Source organism: Typopeltis vanoorti, chromosome 18 (assembly GCF_054136105.1).
Source record: "Typopeltis vanoorti isolate ZY-2024b chromosome 18, IOZ_Tvanoo_1.0, whole genome shotgun sequence".
NCBI classification, from domain to species: domain Eukaryota; kingdom Metazoa; phylum Arthropoda; class Arachnida; order Uropygi; family Thelyphonidae; genus Typopeltis; species Typopeltis vanoorti.
In genome coordinates, this window is record NC_143566.1 from 22,603,884 (window position 1) to 22,627,598 (window position 23,715).

The 23,715-nt window shown below is 36.2% G+C and overlaps 1 protein-coding gene across 2 annotated transcripts in view; it reads right to left on the minus strand.

The window, feature by feature from the left end:
• Positions 1-1,144: 1,144 nt before the first annotated feature.
• Positions 1,145-23,715, minus strand: part of c11.1 (maestro heat like repeat family protein c11.1) — a 763,927-nt gene continuing 741,356 nt past the window's right edge. For both annotated transcript variants that reach the window (XM_090407949.1, XM_090407950.1), the window contains exons 36-37: positions 7,924-7,989; positions 1,145-2,270 (exon numbers count right to left, since the gene is read on the minus strand). In XM_090407949.1, the coding sequence (XP_090264075.1) occupies positions 2,188-2,270; positions 7,924-7,989 (149 nt within the window). In that variant the 3' untranslated portion in view covers positions 1,145-2,187. The remainder of the gene's footprint in view (positions 2,271-7,923; positions 7,990-23,715) is intronic.

The following is a 23,715-nucleotide window of genomic DNA, read 5'->3' on the forward strand; positions in this document are numbered from 1 at the left end:
TGTCTACGAATGCATTCACATTCTCTTGGAGCATCCACCTTCCTCACGCTGTGTTCCCCTGTCCACCCTGAGCCTTCCCATTTCCCTGTCCATCTTGCACACCTGTTCTCTCATTCTCTATACTCATGCCATTTACCTCTTCAATCTCTCTCTTGCTCTTCCACATCGCTTCCCTCTTGATCAGATTCATTCTCTGTACTCACTTCTCTACCTTCCAGCAGCAGTTTCTCCAAGTGACTCACACCAAACCACTCAAATGCAGTCCATCATTCTTATACAGTTCACTTCGTCCTTCAAACTCATTCCACAGATTAACAAACTGCACTCCTTTCTCCTCACACATTTCTGCTGACACATCATTCATAATCTTTGCTCTCTACCTCATTTCATCACTGTCATACCTAGGCAACACCCTTACTATCTTTCTTATTACACTATTCTCTTTTATCTATCTAAGCAACTTTCTGATATCCAATCTGACGTGTTCTTTGTTCACAGTCAAGTCATTTGTACCTATTAAAACTACCACTCTTTTGCTCATTTACTCCTCTTATCCAATGCCTCAATCATTCTACTCCAGTAAAACATACCTTGTGCACCCTCTCATACAGCACCTTTAATAATTGAATCACCATATAATGCCACTCGTGAATCTTTCGTTACCTCTTTTATACAAATATTATTTGTTTTCATCATTTTTGCTCTCTCATATATTTCCTGAATTTTCTTTACTTCATTCTGCATCCATTTCATCTCTTGCCTCATCCTAACAAACTCAACTGTTAAATCTTGCTTCACATTTTCGCTGTAATTCATTCTTTCGAACCCTGCTTCATGCTTTCGCTCTGATTCATACATTCGAAAATAAATGTTAAAATGTTTTTTCTTTCTCCCAACCATCCGAGCCTTAAGAGTCCACTCACAATAGTCAAATAAGTTCCACTACTTTCAGATATAGAACTATCATAAAAAATTGTTCTTTACTACAATTCCATTGCAGGATAGACACTTTTTTGTGTGATGAAAATAATTTCCCAATAAATTTTTATAAAGCATACTGAACTCACTACGATATAATGATGTTACTTTTTTTTATTTTATTTTATTTTTAGATATACTGATGAGCTAATCATGTACTGTTAAATCTTATAAGCAACCATTCTTTATTGTATCATTCATATTAAAATATATACATCTACCAGCATTATCCATGATATTAAACCAGTAATTACACATATGGTTGAACTAAATGACTACTTCAGTAGTCTGGCAATAATTTTTTTTTAAATTTTAATTTAATTTTATTATTATTTGCATCATCTAGTCTGAGTAGTTAACCAACAAAACTCTGCGAAGAAAGGAAAAACATCAAAAGAGAACCGGGCATACAAAATACTTTCTCCTCCCATTCCTAAATGAAATCAAAAGATCTAATATTTAGTAGGTTAAAGAATATTTCATGATCACAGATACACTTTCCTAGAAAACAGAACAAAAAAAAGCAGATATTTAACAGTGACTTAAAAATTAATTTTAAATTACATGTATATTTTTCTTCAGTAAAGGTTATCTTGGTTACATGAAATATCTTAAGGATAAAATAACACTTTCTTCAAAACCTTGCTTAACCTTCTAATAACTAGGTCAAATAGCTTTAAGAGGAAAATATATATAAATACCTCTGTGGTTCAAATACCTAGAGCATATACATAAAATCCCTTTATTTAGTTGAGATCTTTCAGCCATAAACGACTGAGAAACTTGAAATTTTTGATACACTACTTTGTGATAAAAATTCCTGCATGCCAAAAACTGTGCAATGTGGTGGGCTTGGTTGATCATTCTCATTAAAAAATATTCATTGGTCTATAGAGATGACTGAAAGGATTGCTTTCTTTACCATAATATTGGAATGGATGTCAAAAAAGTCTACTAGCATGTGGTTATGTACTTCGATGGAATGCAGCAATGAAACCATAAATAAAAACCTAAATTTACAAACTGGTTATAGCTCTATTAAAAAAATAAAATAAAAAATAAACAATTTAAATTATATACAAACACATATGTAGTACAATATTCCTTTGGGGAAAAAATAATATAGTGACAGCAAAAGGCTGTGAAATATGTGAATACAGCAATCTTTAATATGAACATAGTCTTCTCTCACTCAGAAGTTAAATTCTCTCAGTAGGTGTGAAGAAGGCTAAGTGCTTCTGCAGCTCTTATTCGCACATCAGGAACTGGATCTTTTAACAACAAGATAAGAGCTGAAAAACAAATTGTCAATATTTCATAAAAAAAAAATTCAAGAAGGCTGAAATAATATCAAATAAATTATCCATAAGCTTATTGATTATTAAAATGATTATTTTGATGCTTCCATGAAATCCCAACACCCAATCATGAGATGATTACAATTATACAATACTTATGATTCATATGCACTTATTTTCTCCTTAAATTCTTTCACTATCAAAGTGCTTATCATTCCCTCTGTTAATATATTCCACTTGCCATAAGAAAAATCTACTTTTTATACCTTTGTTAACTTAACCTGAGGTATTTCCCATTCTGAATGAACTTGCAAAGATATCTACTCCACCTCCCATCCTGAAATATCATTGTAAAATAATTATTAGAACCCTTAAGTAAATTATGCTTATATATGGCTGTTTACTAAGTTTTGTAAACCCACAACTAATTAATCTATCTCCAGATTCTGCAAACAACAGTTTCTGATGCAGAAGCATATGTGGATTTTAGTTTTAGTAAACAGGTTATTTATAAAAGTTTTCAATATTCCTTCTTATTTAATAATACAATAGTATGCAGCAGACACTCACTATAGCAAATCCCTATGGATCAGAGAAATCATTTATGACTTAAGGTTTGCTATAGTAAATTTAGGGAAAAAGTTTTTTCATGGGAATAGAGGAAGGTAATCAAAGGAAATGGTGGAAGTGTGGAAATTGGCAGGGAAATAGAATAAAGGAAATGGTGAGGAATTCAAATGACAGAACCAAGGATTTGCAGGAACCATACATAAAACACACAATATATCATCTTTTATGCTAGAGCAGTGTTTCTTAACCTTTTCGAAGTCACGGAACACTTTTGATTATAAGAAAATTTGGGGAACACCAAGAGCATTAGGGTCATAAAACTAACGATAAAAATATGCATGGACTTGCCTTTTATAAAAATGGAACTTATTTTAATGTGATACTTGAGCTTGTTGGCTTTCAGCAATATCAGGTCTAATATGTGATATAGCTACTCTCATCGCTTTGTCTATATTAGTAAGTCTTTCACGCTTTTTAGTTTTTCTATGGGTTAATATTGAGAAACCGAGCTCACACAAATATGATGTTGAAAACTGTAACAAAATTTTCAGTGCCCTTGTGGAAAGAGCTGGGTATTCAGCTTGGACAAAAATCCAAAATTCCTCAAGAGTTATTTCAGAGAATTTCATTTTTAGAGTACGATCCGTTGACAAAGTAACTAGTTGTTCTTCTTCTTGTAGCGAAAATTCACAACTCGATGTATTAACTTTGAAAAATGCATTTCGTATGTGTGTATTTAAGAAAGGAAAGTAACTTGAAATCTTTTCTTACAATAGTGTTAATTGTTCTGTTATAACGGAAATAATTCCCTCGACATTTTTATTCAGAGTAGCCATTTACACTCAGAACTGTGTCATGTGATATCATTCACCAGCGGAATACAAGTGTTCCAGGGAACACCGGTTAAAAACCACTGTGCTAGAGGGCGAAAAAAAAAGAAAAAAAAAAGATAAATTGGATATTAATTATTGGCAAATTTATTATAATTTTAAATAAATTTTAGCCTAAGTTAGTTGTGCCTGAATGTGAAGTACTTTTCTGAGATACAGCTTTGTGTACATACTGTTTCTTTCTGTCAATAATAGCAGTTGCTGTACCCAGATATTTTAGAGATATTTTGTGAGGTATGATACAAGATTTTGTAGCATGCTGAACTTGTGCCATGTATGCTTCCCATCATTTAAAAATGTTGCAAGTAAGAGATGGAAGAATGCACGTTTGCATGAAATGTAGACAATGGGAAGAGCTGAGTGATTTCAATATCAGTGTTTTAGGTTGTGGTGGTGCAATGGAAACAAACATTTGCCAGGAGACAGTTACAAGACAGATAGAGGGAACTGCTATGGGGGTCTTCTCTGTGCAGCGTTTCTCGAACTTTTTCCTATGATGGAACACTTCAGAAATCCTGAAATTTTAATGGAACACCTTGGTTAGAGTCGAGTATCATCACTCTCGTATTCAATATAAAGCTAAGCACACACACTATCGCCACAGCAGGCTGTATTGCATCACAAAAATGCGACAGTGCACACTACAGACATGTAGGGTTGCAGCCCATTGCATTGCCCTTGCTTGTGACCACACATTTCCTAGAATAAATACCTCTATACTTCACTCATGCTTGAAGGTGTCGACAACCGCAGGCAGCTGAGTCAAGGCCAGTGCACGCTGGCCTTAAACAATACACATGCAAAATGAGGAGCGCCTGATTTTCAAACAAGTTTGAATTGTTGCAGCATTTAAAATCATTCCAGGCTCATATTAATTTTGATAATTTTTCATGGAACACTTATTCACTTTCCGAGGAACACTGGTGTTCCGCAGAACATAGTTTGGGAAATGCTGCTTTATGGAATGTTTTGAACATAACATATTCTGGACATTTTTTTCACTTAAACCATCAATTTGGTAGAGATATGTTGATGATATTTTTGCTGTACAAAACTCCTTGTTTGATCTTCACAAATTTCTTGAAAAAATTAATTCAACAAATCCAAGAATCAAATTTACCCTGGAAGTAGAAGATAACAATCATTTTGCTTTTTTGGATGTTCTCATTCAACATCAACCAAATGGCAGTCTATAGTTATGGTGTAATCAAATTTTTAGCCAACAGAGCTCATAAAAGCGTTCTATAGATTATCAGAACTTGTATTGATATGTCAAAGAACTTTCAGAAAAAATAGCAGGACTATTTCAACAGATTGACTTATAAGTCTCTTTCTGTCCAGGTTTCCAAACTTAATACCTTCCTTATCTCACCTAAAGACAAATATCCACCTCTTTCTCATCCTGGTGTTTACAGAATCACCTGTTCTTGCAGCTTATGTTATTATGAACAGAGTGGTCATTCTGCAAAAATTTATCTTGAAGAACATCAGGAATACATTGTGCTTAAAGAACCTAACAAATCTGGTTTAACAAGCCACACATTATCTACAAAATACAGGATTCAGCAGAACATAACCAAAGTGTTACACAAAAGTTATTTTCTTCTGGAAAGACTGTACAAGGAAAGCTGTGAAGCATACATTCACAACCTAATTCTGAACAAAAATGATTGCCTTAAAATTTTCTCAATTTTGGGAAGTTACACTGACTAACACTCATCATTCATGTGTTCCTTAATTTGCAACGAGGGTACGTGTCAGGAATTTGATGACGTAAAAATAATTTATTAACTAAATTATTTTATTGTAATTTATTTTAGATATCTATTAATGCAGATGGAGCTATTCTTCTGCAGCCAATAGTGCACATAATATCATGTGCTTTCAAAGGAATTCTCTTTTTTTGTACTGCTATTTACAGTAATATTCTCATTTACAATAACTTCAGTCTCACCAGTTCTGCTCTCCTGATTTCTTGCTTCACCTCTTACTTCTTCTGCTCTCTTACTCACATCACTCATTTCTCCTTGCATCAAATCCATTTAAATGCAACTTGTTACTTTTGTACATTTCCATCTTTTCTTCAAATGCATTTCACACATTTACAAACTCCACTGTCTTCTCCTCACACAGCTCTGCCAACATACCATTCATGATCCCTGCCCTTTGTCTCAACTTACCACTATCATATCTAGGCAACATACTGACCACCCTTCCAACAGTCACATTGTTATCTTTCACTTGCCTCACAATCTACTGATATCTATTCTTACATACTCTTTATGTCCAAACAAGTCATTTGTTCAAACAACAATCACCAGCTTGCTTGCTTCTTTTATCTAACACATCAATCATCCTGCTAATTCTCCCTATTGGAAAACACATCTTATGGAATCTCTCATTTACCACACCTCTAATTATGGAATCTCCATACGTTGCTATTCTTATGTCATTTGTCATGTCTTTTTCTCACTTTGTTTTATTTTAACCTTTTGTACTCGTCCATTCTTATCCACCAACCTTCTCATTTCACTATGCATATTTTTCATTTCACTTCTCATTGTGATGAACTCATTTTTCAAGTCTTGCATTCTGGCAATTACACTATCAATATCAGTATCATTCCTTTCTTTCATTTCCTCATTCTGACGTTTCTTCGCTTCCACAGTGTCACTTGCTTTCCTTCCTTCAGCTATACTTTCATTTATTTCCATTCCATTGACTCACATGGTCATTTGCTCCTGCAATTAGGTATACTCTTTCATTCTATTGTCAGCCAGAGTTGCATTTACTGATAACTTGTAGTCCAACAGATTTATCACACCTTTCAACACATTCATACCTTCTCTCATCTCCTCTGTGACTGCAAACACCAAACCTGCTTCTATTCATCCACCTTTGTCATTTGGGACAGCCTTCCTCAAGAAGTGTTAGTTTATTTCAATGGTATTGATGATAACACACAATGATAAGAAAATAATTAATATTTAACTTATTAGCTGATATTTTGCTGGTATTATATCCAGCATCTTCAGAGCACAAGAAGGGTTTGTCACAGTACACAAAACCACAACAATTTGGTATAACAGTGGGACTAATTAAAAAAAAATATAAAAAACAACACAAGGAACTAAAATCCTAATTGGCACTGTCTAATTTTGAAAAAAAATTATGACTGTGTTGTGATACCATTAGAGTAAACTAACATGTACTACCAGCATATAAGCCTTTCCACTCGTTCCTCAAGATATTCCCAAACAACTATGACCCGTAACTCTTCAAAAAAAAAAACTTCTCAATCCTCATCTGCATCCCACACATGGTACTGATATGCCTATAAGTCTTGCATGTGGGATCTATATATATATATATATATATATATATATATAAACAAGCAGATCAGTGTGTTCTTCAAACTCTTGTTATCTATAAATAGGTTTCAGGCCAGTAATTAATAAGAATTATCTTTACTAATAATATAGAACACTCTTCTTCCTCTTTATAGCACTTTTATTCCACTTGATCAGGGTCTGCTATGATTATGAGACTATATGGATACCCCAACAGGTATGTTGCAGAGTCTGGCATTGGGAGGAAGCAATTTTTATCAATTTTTATAACTGTAGATGTGTGGGGCCGGTTTGCCTGTTCTAGTGGAGGAAAACTCGAGTTTCCGGGTGAAAAACCCCCTAACTGGTATGAGACCTGATAACTCAACCTTTAGTAGAAAGAGACCTGATAGAGGTTCCTCACATCTTGGATGGGAATTGAACCCAGGTCTTTCTATGAAAGGGCTTTGTCTATACCAAATGAGCCACAGAGGCTCTGCTAGCAATATAGTTAACATACACAAATAATGTGTGATGATGGCTGTTCTGGGAAAATATGAGATGTCGATTATTGCAATACCACTGTAAATTAACTGTTTCAGCTATGTTACTAAATCACTTGTTCCAATGCTCATTACTTGCAGTTTTACTCATTATATTCCTCCCCCCTCCCACAAAAAAAAAAAAAACCTGTTGGAACCAAGAGATTTTATATCATCTAATTCCTGTGTGAAATTATATAGCTAAAAGAAATGTGGATTATTTATAATGAAATATGGGTAATCAGATCAAGTATTTATAAAGCTAAATCCTATTATCTGTGAATGATTGTTATAAGGAGTACTTTTCAAGTCTTACCTCCACAAACTTTTTCCTTGGATATAATGCTTTGTTTTTCATATGGTAAATTACCAAGTAAAAATCCTGCAAAATTAAAAAAAAATTCTCAGTAAAGCAATTATTATAGAAGATTCAGAAATACCTTGATTTTCAAATTTCCTTTAGTCCACTTTAAAGCAGAACATGAATGAAATATTTAAAATCATTTTGAAAGTGCTGAATCACAAAGCATAACTGGAGGTGTAATAAAATACAGTTTTTACTAACAAACTACAGAGTGATTCTAAATTATTGTCGGGATTTCCATGGCCTATAATTTTCAAACTGGAAAAAACAAAATAAAATTGCTTACAGAATATGAAAATGCAACTCAAAAAGTTTTATTTTGCAATGCTGTATTTGCTGCATTGATGTCATACTTCAAAATGGTGACTGTTCAAGAGAAAGTAATGTGCATACTTTGGTTTTTCGAAACAAAGTCTGTTATCACAATTCAACGTCATTACAGAACTCAGCATGGAAAACATCCACCTTCATATAATGCTATCCGACACTGGTTAAAGCAATTTCAAGAGACTAGTAGTGTGCAGCACCACCAAAAAGGAGTGGGAAAACAAAGCATTTCATAGGAAGATGTTGATTGAATCCAGGAAGCATTTTATCAAAACCCACAAAAATCAACTAGACGAGCTTCTTTGCAAATGACTGTTTGGAGTGTTGTTCATAACCACCTTCAACTTCGTGCCTACAAACTGCAGATTGTGTAGGCTTTACAGCGGAAAAATAAACTCCGCCATTTCCAATTTACTCAAGACATTTTGTCAAAATGTCGAAGCTGATGAAAATTACCTTCGGTGATGGATATTTAGTGATGATGCAATGTTTTGCATATCAGGGAGAGTAAATCATCATAACTGCAGAATATGAAAATCAGAAACCCTCATGGCATTCGAAAGAGATAATCCAAAGGTGAATATCTGGTGTGCTTTGTCATGTCTTTTCTACACCAAAAAAAATAGTGAACTATCTGGACATACTACAGCTGTATCTGTTACTCATATTGGAAGATCATCAGCCAAATGTGGTGTTCCAGCAAGATGAAGCACTGCCACATTGGGCTCTTATTGTCCAAGAATTTCTTGACATGCATTTTCCTGGGTTGGGCGTCATAGATTGATTCCGTGGCCTCTGTACTCACCCAATATTATACCTCTTGATTTTTCCTGTGGGAATACATGAAGGACATTGTTTACCAGACCCACGTGATCTCCTTCAATGAACTGAAGGCCAGAATTATTGCTGTGATAGAAACAGTTACACCACAAATGATAGAGAACACTTGGAGGGAAATTGATTATCACTTGGACATCTTATGTGCCATGAAAGTTTAAGTTGTTTAGCATTTTGCAGTATTGATTCTATAGATAATAAAACTTTTTGAGTTATACTTTCATGTTCTGCAATTGGTTTTATTTTGTTGTTTCCGGTTTGAAAATTACAGACCACAGAAACCTTGACAATAATTTAGAATCACCCTGTATATAAATGGCTGCATGATACATAAACCTGGTCATTACATTTTAGAAACTTTACACACACATATTCTGAGATAAACAGTCAACTCTGCAAGAAGTATAAAGGGAGAAACATTGACTGCATGGTTTGAATGGAATTATAGCCACAGCAACTGAGTCCACCTATTAATTGTGCAAATCTGTCAGTTAGTTTGCTAGTTTTGCTAATGAAAAGGCAATACAGTATTTCCATGAGGAAATATCCTGTCACCTCTGCATTACACTGCATCTGATCTTCAGATGGGATTCAAATCCAGATCTTTGACTCCAGGAAAATTATCAGGTGTCACTGCTTCAGGCCCACAAACACACGAAGAGATGGGACAAAATTTCCCATGGCAGAAGTGACCTGTGATATGTTAATCTGCATTCATAATGGCCATGAATAACAGTCCAAAGACCTCTCCACCCCCAAAGGTCATGAAATATGACAACAACTGAAAGAAAAAGGTCAAAATGAGACAAAGTGTGGTACATCAACTATAATAAAGGAATACAGGTGTCAAAATCAAGTGCTAACGCTATCTAACATGGAAACCTAAACTCAAACACTGCATAGGGAATGTGATTAGTTCATGTTGTCAACAGCAAACCTCTCAGAACCTTCCAAATCTTTCTACCACCACTCTTTTGGCAACTTGCTACAAATACAAGGGTGGTCTGAAAAGTTCTTGGCTATGACCATAGATGGTAACACTATCAGCAAGATTTTTTTTTTTTTTCTAAGTTGGTACATCTGTCATAAGCATCCATGTGAAATTGCAATCATTCTATCAAGTAGTTTGTTTTATACAGCTGTATGAAGCAAAAGTGTTGTCTATGTCCCTTGAAATGGATAAAATTGAGTATCGTGCGGCTATAAAATTCTTTGTAAAAGAACGCGTTTAACGGCAAAAGAAATTCATTCGAAGTTCATAAAAGTTTATGGGCACTCTTCTCCTTCATTTTTGACAATTAAGAAATATGCTGTCTAGTTTAAACATGGCTGTACCAGCCTTGAAAATGATCCATTTGAAGGATGCCCAAAAAGTGTAATAACACCAGAAATCACTGATCAAGTGCACGATATGGTATTGGATGACCAGCGAGTCAAAGTGCATAAACTAGATAAAAGGACTAGAAATTTAAAAACAGGTTGTATATATTTGGTCTGTGTAATATCCCTATATAAAATTAGAGCTACCTTGCATGCTTTGAGGAACTTTGTATTTCTTACCTTTCTTAGCAATGTCTCAGAGGTATAACTATGAATGTGAGTTAATCTAGTTAAGTATTCTGTTTAAGTGTAAAGGATTATCACACCTTCTAATGAAAATAATTGATGACTTAAATTTCTTACCATTTTACTTTAACCGTATTGTGTACTTCAGCTCCATGTTTTAGTGGACAAGAAAACATGTAGCCATTAAGGGAGGTTATGCAAACAAGAGTGCACATGAATATCTTCCAACTAAGCTACTATACAGAGAACAACCTCCACCCTCTATCTTCTCTTTGAGCTTCACCACCAGTACTAGAGTGACTCAATGCTCTGGCCTATCACCTACTCTCTTTCTCCTGTACATAAATGACCTACTCACAATAACTACTAATCCTATACACAGTTTTTTTAGACAATAGTACTCTCCATTCATCCTACTCATTTGACAAAACATGAAGTACTCTGACATCCCAGACTACAAGATCATCTACAACTAGTGCCTTAAACATTGATTTCCATACTATCCTTCAATGGGACAAGAACACCTTGTCATATTCAATGTCACCAAATCACAGTCTTGCCTTTCACATGCAAAAGAGATTCCAGTTCACTCACCCTTGTTCTTAGTAATACACAAATCACCAGACAAGTCAATTCAATGTCACCAAATCACCTGATTTCCTTGTATGAATTAATGTTTACCCCAATTTTCCTGGCATAAACACATCACATCATTACCCTCCTCAGCATCCAAGAAACATGGGATTCTTTTTTTGTTCAAGAGCCTATTTTTACATCCACCCACCTGTTAACTATATATAAATTGCAAATTCACCCATGTTTAGGCTACTGCTCACATGTGTGGGCTGGTGCTGTCCAGAGGATAGCATTTAGACTCACAGATGATTCCTCCCTTACAGGTACACTTCAACCTCACAACTTCGATCTCACAGATGCAGTGTTTCAGCACTGTCTCTCGCTCAGTGAATTGACAACCATCATTCTTCCACTTTCTGTTGCACTTGCTAATACAAGAACTGCAGATGCCCATTATCTTTTTTTTATTCTTCCTCTTTTATCCCATCCACCTCTGTCCTCTGGAACAGCCTTCCTCAAAGTATTCCCAAACTACAACCTGAAACTCTTCAAAAATCAGTACAGTAAACTTCTATCTCAGTTCTTATCTGTATCCTACTCACAGCACATGTGCTTATAGGTCTCTCAGCCTCTCATGTATGGGATCAATATAAATTAAAAAAAACAACAAAAAAACTCTGATGTGAGGTCAAATACTCTTCATATAGTAGCTTAGTTAGAAGATATTAACATGCACATTTGTTTGCTTAACTTCTGTAATAGCACAGTTTCATGAGCCACAGCATATTCCCTTCACTGGGCAAGTATACATGGATGTCACTTTTCAGACCAGTTTCACCCTTTACTGAAATCTCATTGGTAGGAACTAGACCCGTGGAGCTATTAGCACTATCTTGATGAAAAAAGCTATTTTTTTCTATAACTAGCAAACTGATGTATCACTTTATTATTAATACATTTTAGATTTGAGAGGTCATCATCAATTCGTGACATGTACTTTCAGGGTATATACATATGATGGTACATGAAAACATTATATGATTACAAGGCTGGTGACTATGACAAGCTTAGAAGACAGCTTGGAGCTATAGCATGGAATGAGGAGTTGAGCGGCAAGGAAATAAATGCTGCTTGGATACAAAACAGCATCAGTGCATGTGAATATCAAAAGGCTGAATAAGGTAGGTGATAAATGGATGAATAAGGGGTTTAAGTATGAAATCTGAAAGAAGAAGAAGGCACTCTGGATGCAGTACAAGGTGAATAATGGTAATAATTAGTTACGTGAAGAGTATAAAGAGCTAGCCAGGAGAATGACTGAAGTTACTCAAGACAACAAAAGTGTAGAGGACATAGGAGAGAATGGCTTAATTGTGAGTGAGTATGAGGTATATGAGGAAATAAATAAACTATGTCAATAAGGCAACAGGATTTGATTATGTATCACATGTCCTAAGGGAATGTTCCAGGGATTTAGCAGTGGCACTGGCATGATTGTTTAATAAGAGTCTTACAACAGCACAAGTTCCAAGAGAGTAGAAAGAAGGTAAATTTGTTCCATTGCATAAAGTGGTGATAAGGTTGTGACTACAAATTAGCCAGTCTGTATATCTGGAGTTGTGGTGAATGTACAAGAGAGAGAGATTGGTGAGAAGTAGGATACAGAAATGGGTTGATAGCAGCAGTATTCTCTGTAGTTGTCAGCATAGCTCTGTTAAAGGGAAATCATGTAAACTAACTAATATACTATAACAAGGTGATAAATGTCTTGGACAAGGAAGATGCACATACAATGATATACTCAGATTTTGCAAAGCTTTTGATAGACTGCCACATGACAAGCTTTTAAATAAATTGAAATGAGCTGGATTGAATAACAGACTTCTAAGTTGGATCAGTGACTAGCTGTCAGATAGGTAACAGAAAGTTGTATATGGGAGTACAGTATCCTGAAAGAGGAAGGTCACTAGTGGTGTGCTGCAGGGGTCAGTTTTGGGACAATTGTTGTTCAGTTTGCATATTAATCATATTTGGATGGGTTTAACTGGTGATATTCAGCTGTTTGAAGATTATGAAAAATCGGGGAGAGCAATGCAGAGTCAAGCACATGTAATGGCCTTACAAGAGGACTTGAATAGATTGCATGAATGGGCAGGTAAGTGGAACTATCAGTACAATGTTGCAAAGTGTAAGGTTTTGAAATTTTGTAAGCAACAATTAGATACAAAGTATATACTTGGTGAGGAAACCTTCAAGGAGGTAGAGGAGATGAAAGATCTGGGAGTGGTGGTGGATAACAAGGACCTGAAGTTCAGGGGTCACGTTGCACAAGTTACGAAGACGTAAACATCAAATAATGGCAATGATATAAAGAGGTTATAATGCCATTGTATAAGGCCTTGATCAGGCATTATATGAATTATTGTGCACACATATTGTCACTGGGTTTTCATGATGACAAGGATACATTGGATAGGGTTCAGAGAAGATTCACAAAGGTGGTCAGTGGTCTTTACAATGTGGAGTATGAGACAGATTGAGAGAATGTAAATTGCAAAGCCCCATGAATAGGAGGAGGAGGAAGGGGGAGGGGATATAATTGAGACATATAAGTTAGTCAGGAGTTGTTATCAGGTTAACACAGAAGAAATTTTTCACAGAATGAGAGAGGGAGAAGTGGAACAAGAGACCATCCTTGAAAACTGTATAAGGAGGATGTGAGCAGGAGAGTGAGGAGTTGGTTCTTTGCAGGGAGAGTGGTTGGTTATGGAATGCATTGCTAGAGTGTGGTGAATGTAGACACACACACACTGAATCAGTTTAAGGCATGGTTGGATGAGCTTTGTGTTTGATAGTGTGTACCTCCCATGATGAGTCTCTTACTCCATGAAGGTCAAATGTTAACAATAATAATAATTATTATTATATCCAAGACTACTGATGAACTCACCAAGAGATGCAGGCAGATTTGGGTGATGCAGACTAACTGAACTTCACAAAAGTACAGCATACTCCATTGTAATGGCAAAACATTAGCTCTAACAGCATTTTAGACTTTTCAAACATATCCTTAGACATCATCGTCATGCAATTTCCATTCACTATTTCATAAAAATTGTCATTATTCCCCATTTAAGCCTATATATACTCAAACATGGTTGTATTCTTCACAAGATTTTTTTATATATCATAGTCACTCTCCATGATATTTCTGACTGTATGGAAACAACATAATAAATGGATGATATGGTTAGCTAGACATATAGCTTCTCCATTGTCCAATATACAGACCATAGGCTTGAATCCCATTATGATATGAATCTTTGTGAATGTCTTTAGGTGGTGGGTGAATTTATTATTTATCCATTGTGAAATTACTGTCCTCTTTACTGGAGACTTGAATTGTCTTGAAAAGTTTTGGTCTCTTCAGTAGGGATATACAGAATGATCAAAATTAAAGTATATCTGTTTAAGACCTTATGGAGTGCCATCCAGTGTTCCAAATAGTGTGAAACTTTGCACGAATATATTGTGTGTGTGTCATACAGAAGTGATATCTGAGGGAAAAAAAAAAAAGTAGTTCCAAAATTCACCATTGAGGGCACTATAGGATGTACTGAATGTAGATGCAGTAATTTTTCAGTTGTGTATAAGAAGGAGAAAAGTGACAAAAGCATAAATAACACATTTTCATTCACTTCCATTATGCATTCACCAGCTGTATTGTTCAATGTGCTGGGTATGCCAAAAACTGCATTCTTAGCACAGCGTGTTCAATAGCAGAATGCAGTGGGCCGGGACTGATGTTGTGCATATACTGCGTTATGCTGTCTTTCAACACTGGCAAGTTATCAGAATGATCCTGATACACCCTGTCTTTGAAAAATCCCCACAGCCAGAAGTCACAGGGGGATCAGATCAGGTGAACAAAGCAGCCATGCAGTGGGAAATGCATGGCTGATCACCCTGGCTTCAATGAAATGTTTTCAAAGAACTTCTTATGTGGATCGACCAATGTGTGGAAGTGCTACATCCTGCATGAAAAGGATCGAATCCATGCATAATCACTGCTGTAGCTGTTTATCATATTGCGTTACCTCTCAGCAGTAACTGAGCAGGTCACAGGACCTGACTGGCCAATGTCCTCTAAAAACGAATGGCCCAATGATAAACAAAGCTGTAAATCCACACAAGACAGTAACTTTGGGTGAATGAAAAGGAATTTGTTGGATTGCATGCGGATTTTGTGTAGTCCATATCCAGCACTTGTGGGTATTCACAGTTCCGTTCAGGTAAAGGTGAACCTTATCTCCGAAAATATCATCCATGGCTACTCAGCGTCCAACTTCACTTGAGCAAGGAATGTTAAAGCGAATGTCAGTTGACTTTCAAATTCCTGTGGGCATAGCTCCTGTGTCAGGATTATCTTGAATAGGTAGAAATGCAGAATCTTCTGTAAAATTTTCCAGAGATTTGTGTAAGGCACATCCATGTGTCTTGATACAGCATATGCACTGCAGGAACCAATGCTGTTATTCATGGATTCTCCACAACGGCAATAGCAACTTCATTCACTTGTGAACTGATTGATTTGTAACCTCTGTTAGGTCTAACTCTCAGCGATCCCAATTCTTCAAATGACCAACCATTTGTCACAGGAAACATGGAGATAGTAGACATTGTCCACATTTGTTCAGGCAATGAAATTCAAGGAATGCAGCAACAGCATTGCAAATGTTTAGGTAGTACAGCTTCATGAGCAAACCACATTGGGGAAAGATTAGTGTCATCACTGTGGACAGTAGTATTAACAATCAGAATGAAGAGCAAAATCAAATGTCCAGCTTTTTAAACCCTCCTGGCACCTGCCGAGTTGTGTGATATGTAAATTCCATGAATCTGTTGTTTACAATCCCCCTGGTGGCAAATTTTAGAAAACTACTTTATTTTTTCCCCTCTTCAGATATTGCTTCCACATGATGCACAATGTATCCCTGCAAAGTTCCACAGCATGTGGATCACTGGAAGGCCTTAAACAGGAATACTTTAATTTTGATAACCCTGTGTATATACACACATATATATATGATCAAACTCAATGTTAGTATTAACTTTTTGATCTTCACTCTACCAATCTGTCACTGATGTTATTTCAACTCCACTTCTTCCACTCATTTACTGCCTTTTACAAAAAAAGTACACCTTTCATATTCTATTTTGCTCATCTCATCTGCCTTTCATCTCTTACTACAAATCTGAATGTAACTTATTCAATTTATTTTACTGTGTGGTCCTAACTGCTCATTCACCCAATAAATTCAAATGAACAATTTAAGCCATCATGAAACAAACTTTATGATCTAAATTTTTTCATCATTTTACAACACTTATCAAATATCTCTCATGATAAATTTAAACCACTTACTAAACAACTTAATGCAAAAGAAAAACTTTTCAATTAATATAAAAATAATTTGGTATGCAGTATACAATAACAGTATTTTTAAATCTTATCTTTCTCTAAGGATTATACCACATGTTATTTTGTTCCTGTAATTTCTCATATATCTAAGATCATCAAGGACCAGCAAAGAATGGCTATTAGCCAGAAAATCCTATGGAACAATACAAAATTGTTATAAAGAAGATGCTATAAGGGTGTCACAGGTAATACAAGTACAGTAAGAGATGCAAACACAAACATCTAAGCAAGAAAGCCATCTTTGACACAAATCCGTAAGAACCACAAAATGAGCTTTAAACAGCAATTGGATGCCTATTCATCTAGGATGGGTTGAGTCCCCCTCCTAATGAGGGGTTACTGGCATATCAATGCAGCCAGTTTGCCACTCCTCTGCTGCATCCCCTAAGGGTGATGCTCATGACTGTATCCGTGTGTGTACACAGGGCCGGTTTGCCTGCTAGCGGGTGGGGACCCTGCTGTCCACGCCCAAGACCAGCTAACTTGCTATGGCTGAGGAAGATCCTTAAGCTCTACACATTGCCGACAGGAATCGAACCTAGGACACTCCTTCCACAGACATGGTTGCGAAGTGCATAGCCACTAGGCTAATCACACAGACATGCCTACATTAAGTATTAATAAAGACAATGAACTGCACTGCTTCTTAGGTTTAAATATATTACTTCATAATTAAAAGAATACTGAGTTTGGGGTTTAGCATCAGTGATTAGTTTTATATTCATACATTTTTATGTACTTTACTGTTAAACTTCTCCTGAAAAAGGTAGGTAGTCAAATATGTGTTAGCTACTGCAACTTTGAGAATCTGTAAATAATTGTAATAAAAAACTTACACAGAATCATTTTCCATAATACAGCTATTGTATTGCTTTGCAGAGATATTTGTGATGTAGATAATTACAAGAGAACAGGTATCACAAAAAAGATAAGTTTATTGATGATATGAAATAATGACATATATTTCAAATATTTTGGACAGACAAATGATCATAAGTGATACAATAGGCAAAATCAAAAGATTGAATGCACAATAATTATACGACAAAAATTATTCTAAAATATAAATATATTTTATGCTTCGTAACACATGTTATGACTGGATATACCTAAAGAGTGATCTAATGTTAGTGAGGGAAAAAAAAAAAAAAAAATAAATAAAAAAAAATATATATATACAGGGTGTTCGGGATAAATTTGACAGTTTCGTAAGGAAAAAGAAAATCTTCTTTGTATCTATTAAATTTAATGAATTGACAAAAAAACATTACAGGCAGAGTTAATTACAATACTATCAACAAGATTTACTCAAAATAACCACCATTAGCATCGATCACAGCTTCAATTCTGCTTCGGAACCTCGAACAAGCTGATGCTACAGTCTCCCTGGGAAGGGCCGCAAAAACTGTTTTAATTTTATCCATTAACTGGGCTTTTGTATTACTGGAAGTGCGATTGGTGTCTTTTTCAACTGCGCCCCATACAAAATAATCCATGGGGTTAAGGTCTGGGGAGTTTGGAGGCCAAACATTTGGACTGGTGAAGTCGTAGAAATTTTCAGGCAACCATTTTTGACTTTTCCCAGAGGTGTGGCAAGGGGCCGAATCCTGCTGCCATACATACGGCCTACCATTGGCTACCCTTGTTATCCAGGGCTTGACTACAGTTAGCAACTCCACGAACAAAGCCCGAATTCCAATGCCAGGGTTCTTCAACACCTGTTCCTGCAGATTTGCGAGGAATTCTGCTGTACGAACGCAATCAGATCGTCTGCTAGGGATCTTTCTTCTTGCTACATCCTCGTAGTCACCATTGCAAGTCTCTAGTTCATGCCTGATTGTTTTTACTGTATTCAGAGAGCATTGGGCAGCAGTCGTAATATCCTTATTTTGATGGCGGGCACAAATCATCATGATACAAGTTATTCTCTTCCATGATTCAGGTGGGTTCCAGCTATCCATCCTTTCTGACATCTTGTATATGAATGAAGAAGGGTCCAAACTTTTAAATGAAGAGAAGTGTGTGTTAATACATGTAACTTACGGAAAAATATAATTAATTATAAATATGTCAAATTTATCCCGAACACCCTGTATATATATATAATATTGTATATACAACTATTATGTATAATTGTAATTTGGAATATCAAGTAGTTTGATAGACAACAGCAAAAATGTTATCTGTATCCCTTGAAATGGATAAAATTGAGTACCGTGGGGTTAAAATTCTTTGTAATAGAAGGTTTATTGCCAAAAGAAATTCATTCAAAGTTCATAAAAGTTTATGGGCCTCTTCATTTTCAACAATTAAGAAATGGGCTGCCAAGTTTAAACATGGCCGTACCAGCATTGAGGATGATCCACGTGAAGGATGTCCAAAAAGTGTAACAACACCAGAAATCATTCATCAAGTGCACGATATGGTATTGGATGATCGGCGAGTCAAAGTGTGTGAAATTGCTGACACTATAGGCATTTCAAAAGAACGTGTAGGATATATTTTGCATGAAGAATTGCTAATGAAAATGTTTTGTGCAAGATGGGTGCCACGCTTGCTCACAGCAGATCAAAAATTCACTCGCATGAAAATCTATGAACAGTGCTTGGAGCATTTTAACAAGAATAGATAACTGTTAATTTTAAGGAAAGAACAACATATATTATTATATTAACTAAATAACTTTAATTAATACTTCCAATATTTCGTTAATGTTACATTACCATCTTCAGGGAACATAAAAATTAATGAAATGTGCACGCAGGCACTAACACTGAGTAAAAATGGCTGAAGAAAACAACTGAAGTCAGTCCTAGAGTCCTAAAGGGTGCCACCTAGTGGGCCAAATTGGGTATTAATCTTGGCTGTTTGGGCTGATGTTCTAAGAATGCAAACCTCCCATATTTGGGATAGTCTCATGCATCCAAATTTATTGAGGTTTGGAGAGTTAATGTAACATTACCGAAATATTGGAAGTATTAATTAAAGTTATTTAGTTAATATAATAATATACGTTGTTCTTTCCTTAAAATTAACTGTTATGTATCACCAAAGTATAAGCTTATCTACAAGAATAAAACTGATTTTGTGCATTGATTTATTACCATGGATGAGAATTGGATTAACCATTACACACCAGAATCCAAACAGTAGCCAAATTTGTTCAGCGCCAAAGAAGACAAAGTCGGTTCCATCAGCAGGAAAGGTCATGGCATCGGTGTTTTGGGATGCCAAAAGCATTTTGTTTATTAATCATCTTGAAAAGGGTAAAACAATAACCGGGGAATATTATTCCGATCTTTTAACCAGACTAGACGACAAGATTAGTGAGAAAAGACCTCCGGTCTGTGGAAGAAAAAAATCAGCTTTCATCAGGACAATCCACCTGTCCATAAAGGTGTTTTGGCAATGAGAAAATTAAGGGATCTGCACTATGAATTGTTGGAACATCCACCATGTTCGGCTCTCTCTGACTTCTATCTCTTCCCAAAACTAAAAATCTTCCTCGCTGGTCAGCTTTTTTTCTTCAATTCAAGAGGTGATTGCAGCTGTAGAGGGGTATTTTGCAGATCTTACTGAGAACCACTACAGGGACGGGATAATGGCACTGGAGCATCGTTTGAATAAATGTATTAGTCTTAAGGGAGATTATGTTGAAAAATAAAAATCATTTTCAAATTATAAATTCGTTTTTTCATTGTCAGGCCGATATAATCCTACATCTATGTTTTTTACTAACAATAAACTGTTATTGTTAATTACTGTCTAATTTCTTACCAACCAGCAATGATAAACTTACCAAGTTGCCTGTGAAATCCATCTTTTGTATCCAATACAAACTGGCTGTTCAATACAGAAGGGATCTCAAGAACCCTAGTATTGTATCTGCTACCAAAAATGTTATGTATGACCTCACTCTGCATGGATTCAACACAGAATGTAGTATGTGTCAGACCAAAGGATTCTTTACTATTATTATTAACATCAGGCCTTCAAGGAGTCAAAAGACATCGCAGGAGATCCACACTCTCATGCAAAAGATCATCCAACTGTGCCTTAACCAATTCACAGTTTGCACACTCTCAGGCAATATATTCCATTCACCAACCACTCTCCATGCAAAGAACCAGCTAACACCTTCATTAGTCACTAGTAACCTAACACCTTCCAAGGTCACCAGTGGTGTGCTGCAAGGGTCGGTTTTGGGGCCATTGTTGTTCAATTTGTATGTTAATGATATTGGGATGGGTTTAACTAGTGATATGCAGCTGTTTGCAGATGATGTAAAACTGAGGAGAGCAATGCAGAGTCAAACGGATGTTATGGCCTTACAGGAGGACTTGAATAGGTTGCATGAATGGGCAGGTAAGTAGAACTACCTGTTCAATGATGAAAAGTGTAAGGTTTAGAGATTTGGTAAGTAACGATGGGATGCAAAGTATACACTTGGTGGGGAAACTTTAACAGAAGTAGAGGAGATGAGAGATCTAGGAGTAATGGTGGACAAGGAACTGAAGTTCAGGGGGCAACATTGCACAAGTTGTGAAGCCATATGAGGCCTGATCAAGGCCTCATATGGCTTATTGTGCACAGATTTTTTTGGCTGGTTTTCATGGTAACGTGGATATGTTGGAAAGGATCCACAGAAGATTCACAGCAGTCTTTGGAATGTGGAGTATGAGGACAGATTGAGAGAATGTAAGTTGTAGAGCCTCGTGAATAGGAGAAAGGAGGGGGATATGATTGGGACATATAAGCTAGTCAGGGGATGTTATGGAGGAGATTTTTCATAGAATGGGAGAGGGAAATAGGACAAGAGGTCATTACTGGCTGTATAAGGAAGGTGTGAGCAGAGGAGTGAGAAGTAAGTTCTTTGCATGGAGAGTGGTCGGTGAGTGGACTGCATTGCCTGAGTGTGTTGTGGGTGTAGACACAAAAAAAAATCAGTTTAAGGCATGGTTGGATGTGCATTGTGTGCAATAGTGTGTACTTCCTACAATGAATCTCTGACTCCATGGAGGTTAAATGTTAATAATAATAATTATTATACAGCTTCCAAGGATGGCCTCACCTCTTGCCCTACCCTTGTCTCCCTTCATATGAAAAATCTCCTACATATTAATGATAATAATCCCTCACCAACTTATACATCTATCATATCCCCTTTTCTTCTTCTTCTATTCACAAGCCTCTGCAAAGTGCATTCTTAAATCTGTCTTCATATCCCACAATCCAGAGACCCAACACCAACATAATGAACCCTTTCTAAAGTATCTTAACTCCTTAAAATCCAAGAGATCAGATCTAGGTATGGTATACCATATGCAGCTTGATCAAGGCCTTATACAAGGGATCACAACCTCTACGTCTACATTTCTACATACTCCTTACCACTGCCATGACATGTTGTGGTGTTCTCACAATTTTAGCAATGTAATCCCTAAGCTTCAAGTATGTGTCCACTATCACCCCAAGATCTCACATCTCTTCCATCTCCTTTAAATTTTTTCCCTTTCAAGATCTTACACTTTGCAGTGTTGCAAGCAGCACTCTGCTACTGACCTGCCTCTTTTGGGATACAACTCCCATACACCAATCACCTATCCAACTTTTGTTATGTCACAATTTAACAAAGGCCTTTGAAAAATCCTTAAACAGTCAATTTTTCACCCTGTTGAATAGATAAGCTGATTGCTAAAACATGAGCTCCCCCCCTCCCATTAAACCCATGATGACTATCCAAAGAATACTATTATTATCTGCACAGTTCTGAATTCTAGTCCTCACTAACCTCTTTAACACCTTAACCACAATCCCAAACATATCCCTGGAATATGTCTACAGACCTGTCTATAATTTGTAGCCTCAGTTTTATCTCCCTTTTGTGAAGGAATGATTTTACCCTCATTCTACTTTGGGACTTGCTCTGTTGCAAGATTCTTGTTAAACTGGTGTGTCTTTAATTCCCTGGATCATTCCTTCATAACATGCAATGATATATTGTCAATCTGACTGCTTTATTAATACCAAGTTTACTTAATTCCTCATATATATCCTGCTCGCTCACTATCAGTCCTTCCTCCACCACACCCTTTACATTCAAGCTTCTCCTGGTTTGCTTTCATCCTTATGAATGTAATCCCTCTGATAAACTGTTCACTTACTATCCCAACTACATTTTCTGCAGAAGTTACCAGTCCACTAGTGAGATCCACGAACATCATCCTCTGATAGTTATTTTCTCCGACTTGCAACATATAAAAAATAAAAATAATAATAATATTGAAAGAATTCACTTGGACTTTTCTTAGCTTGACTGACTAATTTCTACTCATACCGATGTCGGAATCTTTACCAACTGAGTCACCTTCTTGGCCTGTTCTTTGTACTCTTCACATAAATGTTTATTACCAATATTCATCTTGTGTTGCCTTGATCTCATGCTTAGTCTCTTCAATCATCCATTTTACTGCTACTTCATTTAGCCTTTTCACCTTTGGAATACACTCAAGACACTGCTTTTGTTAAATATCTTCTGATCAGTGTTCAAGCAACATCCATTTCCTTTCTATCCAACTCCTCTTTCTATGTCATAGTTTCTAGTTATTTCCTAAGTTTTTGATAATCACCTGCACTGTAGTTCCACATCCCTTCCTCACAGAAGTTCTCATATGACTGGCTACCTATCGTATATCATATCTCATATGTCAGGTGCTGCTAGGTTCGAAGAGATGCAGAACTATGCACCCCCCCCCCCTCCACCACTGATACACATGTACTACTTAATTTGGCTGTTAACTTTGTTTTAAAATCTTAATTGGTGCTGCACCTGTTTGCAAAATTTCAATGTACCAGACTTTTCATTCTCCTGGTCTCTCCTTCCTCCAAAAATTTCTACTCCTCTCCTTTTTTTGTGCGTGCGTGTGTGTGGGTGTAGTGCCAGATGACAACCAATG